At 38.3% G+C, this 8,783-nt stretch overlaps 1 protein-coding gene across 1 annotated transcript; it reads right to left on the bottom strand.

Moving 5' to 3' along the window:
* Positions 1–4,041: 4,041 nt before the first annotated feature.
* LOC106065064 (uncharacterized) lies at positions 4,042–5,070 on the bottom strand. The gene has a single exon (XM_013223826.2). It carries the CDS (start codon positions 5,068–5,070, stop codon positions 4,042–4,044), a length of 1,029 nt encoding a protein of 342 aa, XP_013079280.2.
* Positions 5,071–8,783: the final 3,713 nt, after the last annotated feature.

The raw sequence follows: 8,783 nt of genomic DNA, 5'->3' as shown, positions 1-8,783 counted from the left end.
AAAGATTGGGGGGGGGGGTGTGTGCTCGAATAAAAGAATCTCACCGTCAGCGTAGAAATATTCATGGCCCTGATTTGACGCTCGCTCAGGGCCTCTAACACTGCTGAGGCCGCCTCTGACTGACAACAACATCGAAGACATTGTTATCCGATGGGTCGTTCAGCCTCTAAAAAAATCTGTATTCTCTTTGCATCTTTTGGATCCTAGACACTACTGTATACATATATATAGGCCTATATATGGGTCGTTGGGTAGGCGAGGTGGTTGAGTGGTAAAGCGATCGGCTTCCAAACTGGATGTCCCGGGTTCAAATCCTGGTGGAGACTGCGGGTTTTTTTTTTATTTCGGGATCTACAGAAGGCCCCTGAGTCGACTGATTGGTTAGAAGGCCCCTGAGTCGACTGATGGGTACCTGACATTGGTTGGCAAAAAAGTAAAGGTGGTTGGTCGTTGTGCTGGCCACATCATCTGCCTTAAAGACCGAAACTGGAACGTTTTACATCAAAATCTATTCATCTAATTAGCAATAAAATACATGCATTACTTTTAATCAATGTTACAGCAGAAACACGCACACATTCCCAGAGGCGTTGAGATGGAAGGGGGCAAGGGAAGGGTCACGATGCCCCGGGAGCCACCCTCTGGGGGGCGCCACATGCAGAGAGGCGCCAAAAATTATTGTGGATATTTTAGTTAGGTAATACATTCTGTGGTTATTTGTATTATATTAATATTGGATACTTTTTATTTATAAGCCTCTATTTCTATGTGATGTTCATGAGGAAAAGGGGGGGGGGCGCCAATAAAGAATTGATATGTTTTTGTGTGTAAAATCCCCTGTTTGTAAACATCATAACCTTTACCTATCCCTTAGTCTGCTGGACCGTTGGGGCACCATGCAAGATTCGTCGTATGTCTTTCTCAAATCCTCTCTTTCTCTGTTTCTTTATGTTTTCTTGGTTTGATGGATCCGAAACAGAGGGTGCATATAATGGCTCTATATCTTCTAGCCTAGCTTCTAGGTCTTTACCTTTCCTTACATATGTGTCGTGAATTGGCTTATTTGGATTGTCGCCCCTTAGTGTTTGTTTACACTTGTTCGCCTGTGTACTGACCGTATTTCGTAGTCCGTGTTGTGAACTCTACTATGTGTGTAGTTGTTTGTTTGCATGGTGCCCCGACGGTCCAATAGACTAACGAAATTCAGTGAAATAAAGCTTTGAATGTAACATGGTTTTGTTATTATTAAGTATAACAATTTTTTTAATTTTTTTTTTTTATGTTACATTCAAAGCTTTATTTCACTGAATTTCGTTAGTCTATTGGACCGTCGGGGCACCATGCAAGATTTTTCAACCGTCTTCCTCCATTCCTCTCTGTCCTTTACCTTAGTTAGAGCCTCTTTCAATGGTAGGCCCTTCCATTCTCTTATGTTGTCCTCCCATCGCTTTTTTCCTGGTACTGTTCCCTGAAGGAAGGTTTTTGCGAGGCCCGAAAATCTTATAATTTGGCCATAACCATCATAACCAACTCGCAGTGAAGTCTCGTACTTCCATCATGCCCTTTAGAAAACGGTAGACATACAGCGACATTCCCACAATGACTTGGAACAAGGGAGATAAACAATAGGGGAAAAAAGAAGCAGACGTTGGAAAGTTTAAAACGAAAGTTCAAAGACAGCGGCTCCCTAAGGCTATGTTTGAGAGGAGTGGGGAGCTACGGGGCCCTTTACACAATCTCTGTCCCTCTCTCTCCTCTTTAGGACCGTTGACTAGAGTCATATTTCAATTAAAACAGACATGAATAGAACATTTTTTTTTTACATTGCAGCTTTTTCAAAAGTAGCTTGCCAATTAGAACTTATATAAGAATATCTCATCTTACAAAATACAGACGTTACTTCCAAATAGCAGACGATTACTGTTTTAAGCGGTTAGTTGACGATTAATTTGACGGAGTTTTCGAATAATTTTAAAAAATTCATGCAGCTACTCCAAAACCAATTATAAAAGAGTAAAATAATGAAACCTATAAAAATAAATAAAATAAGATTCAAACTGAATAGTAAATGTAACTTCTACATTTGAAAAAAAAAAAAAGAATTATTGTTAAAATTTTGAGAACTTACTTTAGACTTTTATAAGCCTGAATGAGTTTCTACTATACTATTTTCACAAAGCTTCTATCAAGTCACCCCGTCTGTCTGTCTGTCAGTTACACATCTTGAACACGTTATTTCTCCCACTTCCCATTCTCGTATCAAGTCGAAACTTTGCACAATCATTCATTGTTCCAAACGACACCTGAACCAATCAAACATTTGACTAATTATTTAATTTTATAGTGGTAATTAATACATTTTATTTCATATTGTAAAAGAGAAAAAAATTGTTTAGTCTTAGAAGATGAGGTAATAATGAGGAGTTTTTTTCCATTATATAACTACCCTAAACAAGCAGTATCTTTTTGTTTATATTTGTATGCTATTTACGTATATAAATGTGGTTACTAATATTTGAATAGTTTTTTTTTATTCTCGTATGAAAGAGAACACTTTTACTCAGAATAGCGGCCTGAATGGATTAACTCTTCTGAGCTTGAGTGCTGGTCCTTTACCACACTTGTCTTCGTAGGTTAGTAGGAAGGAAAATAAAAGGTTTTGTCACACGTTTTACAGTTGTGACATGAACATTGACTTGAACATTGACATGAACATTGACTTGAACATTGACATGAACATTGACTTGAACATTGACATGAACATTGACTTGAACATTGATATGAACATTGACTTGAACATTGACTTGAACATTGATTTGAACATTGATTTGAACATTGACTTGAACATTGACTTGAACATTGATTTGAACATTGACTTGAACATTGACTTAAACATTGATTTGAACATTGACTTGAACATTGACTTGAACATTGACTTGAACATTGACTTGAACATTGATTTGAACATTGACTTGAACATTGATTTGAACATTGACTTGAACATTGACTTGAACATTGATTTGAACATTGACTTGAACATTGACTTGAACATTGACTTGACCATTGACTTGATCATTGACGAACATTGACAACAGGACAATGAACAGACAGCTCTAGATGGGAAAGAACCACGGAACTCAGCAACTTTAATAATGATAATTTAATTTATATCGCGTTATTAACAAACATCTTATGGGTTCAAGGCGCCCTGATACATAACACACATAAACACGAGAGTTATAATGACAAACTAATCTAAAAAAAAGTTTTACATAGGCAGGTGTTAATGTTCTTCTTCAATGTAGTGTAGCATGTTGTCTGTCTGAGATCAATGGGGAGTGAGTTCCAAACCTCTGGTGCGTGCAATAAAAAAGCTCACGACCCATATTTTTTTAAGGAAGAAACGCGACATCACTAGAATCGTTGAGTCCACGGCACGCAGGGTTCTCTGACGACAAAAGGAGTGATCAGTTTATATCCACTTTTAAACATTAAATGATTCGCTTTAAAAAAAAAATAATAAAAAATAGTAGCCGTTGCACCAGAACTTTTCTAATATCTAGAATATTATGATATTGAATTTTCAATATCTTTTTTTAGTTTTTTTCGATCTAAACGGGACAGACAGGTGGACAGACAGACTACACAAAATTAAGTCTTTTCCCCTTTCAAAAGTGAAACCTTAGAATTGTGTCTTGAGCAATATATTTATTGCTAAAACAATCGATCTATTTGGACACACAATCTTGAAGAATCTGGCACAAGTTTTCATCGTGTTGCCAAATAAGTAGTAATTATTTTTTAACACCAAAAACTTACATAAACTGTCGAATTTCTAGGAAAATCCTTACAACCCTTTTTTTGAAATACAAGAAGGTATTGTAAAAACTCAAACAATGACAACTTTTGTTTAGTTTATTCTAAACATAATTCTGAAAATATTGTTTTGAATACACAAATATCACATTGTATGTTAGTCTACGATTGCGTTACAAAGTATTGGATAAAACTGACAAATTGGCAGCAAAGCTCAAGCAGCCATTATTGTCGTCTGCACCATGGGAAAAGGTTGAAAAAAGTCAGCCGGAAGTTGGTGCTCATCTTCAAATAGATGAAAAGATGAACAGAGGCGTTGATGAAGTCAACTGTCATGACGATGTAGGCGCAGACGTTAAACAGGTTGTGGTACGCGCGTAGGTAGTAGAACTCCGGCTCCACCATCTTGCCCGCGTGGAGCAGAAACCTCGGCAGAAGTGCCAGGATGTAGACTATGATTACAACCAGTAGCATCTTAACAGCTTGCTTCTCCCTCGACGACATTTCTTTTTCCTTGTCCTTGTAAATGGATTTGGATCGAAATTTAGACATCTTGTGAAGCTGGTAGAAGATGACAACAGTGCATAAGAATATCACCACAAAGCAGAAGACTGGATTCAAGAATCCGATATACGTGAAGTATTCGATTACCCCAGAGCCGTACTTGCGATAGAAGGCGTTGTTCGTGTACACGATAATGGACTGGTTGTAAATGGGATCGACTATCCAGTAGATGTCGTAAACGAAGAAGATGATCCCGAACGAAAGGATTACGACTATCGAAATCAAGATCATCATTACTAAGGTGAGTCTTGGGACGAAAATAGACTTGACCTTAAAGGGCAAGGCCACGCAGAGGCAGCGCTCGAAGGCCACGTAGGCGGCCATGACGTAGGTGACGTAGTTGGCGAAGACCTGGACGTAGTTCAACGTAGGCGTTGAAATGTTCTTCCAGGTCTTTCTGTAGACGGGGGAGATCCACCCCAGGGGGCCGTACACGCGCATGGCCAGCCCCACAATGCACTTGAACAGTTCCCAGATAGCCATGGCGGTCAGCGAGATGTTGACGCTGTCCTGGAAACCCTGGGTGGAGAAGACGATGATGATGATGGTGTTGGTGACGATGCCCATGACGGCGAAGAAAGAGATGGCTGCCACGTCCAGAAAGTTTTCTACGATCTCCAGTCCAGCGCTGGTCACGAAGATCTCTTTGGCTATGAAGCCTACTGTGGTCTGCTGGACTTGATTGCTCATTCTGAATGTCTTCAGGCCAGTCTTTGATCTCGAGATTCTTGATGAGAGTCTATTGGAATAGTTATAAGATGAGATTATAGAATGTAAGTTATAAGACGAGCCTATTTATCTTAAAAATAAGCTAATAACTTATTAAGTTGAGTAATAAACTATAGACTATTTTTATTTTCAAAGTACACAAATAGCTCATTGACAAACACGATGGCTATCCATCATGCACGTTCGGATTCGAATTCAGATTCGAGCAACTTTCGTTCCTTTTTTTTAAAATTGTTTTTGAAAAGACAGTACTGAAACCTTCTCCCATATACCACCCCCTCTAACATTTAGATGTGGTCTCGCTAAGCTAAAACAATAAATAAAAATATTTCCAATCGCACACATTTATTATTGTTAGGCCAGGAGTATTGATTGATTCATTTAAAATAATAGATGCAATCTCTCCCCCCCCCTTCCCCCGAATATAAGCTTCGTTTTTTTTTTAAAGTCCAGTATTTAAATTTTAAAAAAATGCTGTACTTGTGTTGTTTTTTTTTTATGCCGTCAACTTCATATAATACTTTGGAATTACTGACTGTTATATGAGGTTGTGTCCCTTTCTGCACTGCCCTATTCTTGTTGGTTTCAATCCGCCATGGATCATCCCGGTTCCGGACAAGTTTTGACGCTCGTTGGCGACCTGGTGGGGAATCCGTGGACAGTGCTGCATGTCTTGCAAGAGTGTCCAGTGTCCGAGGTTCCCAAAGCTGTGGTGTGACATACCTGAAGTCACTAGACCTGTATGAAAGCTAAGAGGGACTATGCTGAAACTTCTCGACACGTAGCTGTCCGTTTGGTGCTGCTGCCAGTGAGAGTTCATCTCCCAGGTCATCAGATGAAATACACAGACTCGCATACACACACACACAGATTCACGCCATTGATTTTCTTTAATTATACATTCCGGGGTTTTTTTTTTTTCTTTCTATTTTCTGAACATAGATAATGATTGGATGTTATCAAGTTTCTATCAGGCTGAAAGAGAGGGGATGTCTATCATTTCTGTCATAAGTTCATTGGACCTCGACCCTCCCCCCCCAGTCCGGCCCCATCTCAAAGCACTGCCCCCCCCCTCCCCACTCAATCAACAGAGCCAAACTCTCCATTGTATAATTATATATGGCTATACGTGATAATATAGGCCTATAACGGGAACGCTCAGATCTATGCTATCATGGAGCGAACGATAAATTATCAACCTGTGTGTGTGACATACAGTGTGTGCGTGAGTGTGTGTGTATGTATCTGATCGTCTGCTTTCAGAAGCACGCGACTTTGTTGCAGACGTAATAATTGGGAACTTTGAACTGTAATTACCAGCTCCTTGGTTTGAATGCACTAAATTGCAGTCTGAAAAAATATTCCAAATTTAATCCTAAAACGTACAATCGACACCAGACAAGTTGATAGCGGAGACAGGAAAAGACAGAATTGAAACTTTAAAGGGGATAATTGATATTGATTGCACAAATACACATAATATCGAAAGAGAAAAAGAGAGAGAGAGAAAGAGAAAGAGGGAGAGATTACTTTTTATGAAATATTCTAGATTATTATATTAAATATAATCTAGATTTAAAATCGATATTGACAGTAAAAAACCAAGATTGTTTCGCAAACAGTACTTTTATCAGTTTTCAGGTCGTTCATTAAAAAAGTATCAATCCTAATATTCGACAATGAACTATAAAGGCTGTACTCTTCTAGTGTCAATGTCCTCTAGTGTTATGTCTTATCGTCTGCTGCAGAGTTACAGAATACAGTTTTTTTTGTTTGCGTATTTATTTATTTTCCTTAAAAGCGATTATAAAACTCACATTTCATGCTTATAGCATACTCAGAGCGCTTGAGTCTAGCAGTGTATCGTTAAATAATGAGAGTTTTAAGTGCTGCCTTTAGGAGCTCAGTAAACACAACTCCGCTCGAGTCGGTCGGGTTGGTCGAGTCTGGTGTCGAACCGAGACGTGGAAAAGCTAAGTTCAAGCGCACTTAGCCTCGCGGCCACACATCTCAATTTGTGCTGAAATAATTTCAACGCTGTGATCAATGAATGTCCAGCACGCAAGGGTAACACTAGTATATATTTTCTTTTTTGATCTATCTATCTATCTATCTATCTATCTATCTATCTATCTATCTATCTATCTGTCTGTCTGTCTATCTATCTATCTATCTATCTATCTATCTATCTATCTATCTATCTATCTGTCTGTCTGTCTGTCTGTCTGTCTATCTATATATCTATATATCTGTCTGTCTGTCTGTCTGTCTGTCTGTCTGTCTGTCTGTCTGTCTATCTATCTATCTATCTATCTATCTATCTATCTATCTATCTATCTATCTATCTATCTATCTGTCTGTCTGTCTGTCTGTCTGTCTGTCTGTCTATCTATCTATCTATCTATCTATCTATCTATCTATCTATCTATCTGTCTGTCTGTCTGTCTATCTATCTATCTATCTATCTATCTATCTATCTATCTATCTATCTATCTATTTTAAAGCCTTGCATGATTCACGTTTATGTTAATCTATTTTATCAATATAGTCTAAGCCCAGGGGTGGTCAACCTGTGACACATGTGCCTAGGGTGGTGCATTGCACAATTACAAGTGACGCACTACACCCCTGAGATAAATAAAAAAAAAAAATAACACGTCTGATAGGAAAAAAAATAAATAAATAAGAAAACCGATCTGCAGTCAATAGAACTCAATACCAACATGTATTGATACTAATTGGTTCCGAGCCAAGATCAAGACATAAGTATTGAAGGAAATTGCTTCACAGTCAGAAATTAAGGTTCTAATACATTATTTAATTCATTTTTAACCTTAATACATAAGAAACTATTTTTTTTATAAGGAAACCTCAGAATAAGAAAATATATTTGAATAAATGTTACAAATTATGTATGCCAAATATTAAACGTGCTAGTTCTGACGTATTCTACTATAATTGAATAAACGTATATTTGGTCGAAAGGTTTTTGAATGCGTTTGTCATCACTAAGAAAGAAAACAAAAAAGTTATACCGTATACTTTGATGTAATGGGGGAAAAAAAAGAAGAACTACAGGGACGCTTTCTAAAGAAATAGTCTTTCTAGTGAGCTTAAAAAAAGGAGCTTAGAACAAAACACAAACTAAGTCAGCGGTTCTCAACCTTTTAAGCTCGGCGACCCCTTTTTACAATATATCACACTGCCGCGACCCCCCCCCCCTCCCTAGACACATACAGCAATAGAATAGACAATAACAATCCTTATTTTTGATGGTCTTTAGCGACCACTGGAAATCGTCAATCGACCCCCAACGGGGTGGGGGGGGGGGGGTCGCGACCCACAGGTTGAGAACCCCTGAACAAAGTGAAACAAGAAATTACTGGATGCTTCGACTAAGAAATGACCGAACATTTCCATCATATGGCATACAGTCCAAAGCACCTGACAACCTTATAACATTCTCGATTGTAATCCTTTTTTAAAAAGTCTACGTAAGGTTCTTTCCCTTTTTTTCCATCAACAGTGCACAAATAACAATAAGGCTTGTTATCGAGTCCGAATATTAATGAGGAATGCAGTATTTCCCTAGGCTACGCAGCCCCACCTTTGACCTACATATTTTGCCACATCCAGGGCAAGCATCACCATTGACCGCCGTTTGTCGATTAAAA

This window comes from Biomphalaria glabrata, chromosome 6 (genome assembly GCF_947242115.1).
Source record: "Biomphalaria glabrata chromosome 6, xgBioGlab47.1, whole genome shotgun sequence".
Taxonomy (NCBI): domain Eukaryota; kingdom Metazoa; phylum Mollusca; class Gastropoda; family Planorbidae; genus Biomphalaria; species Biomphalaria glabrata.
This window is presented reverse-complemented; position numbering and strand designations above follow the sequence as displayed.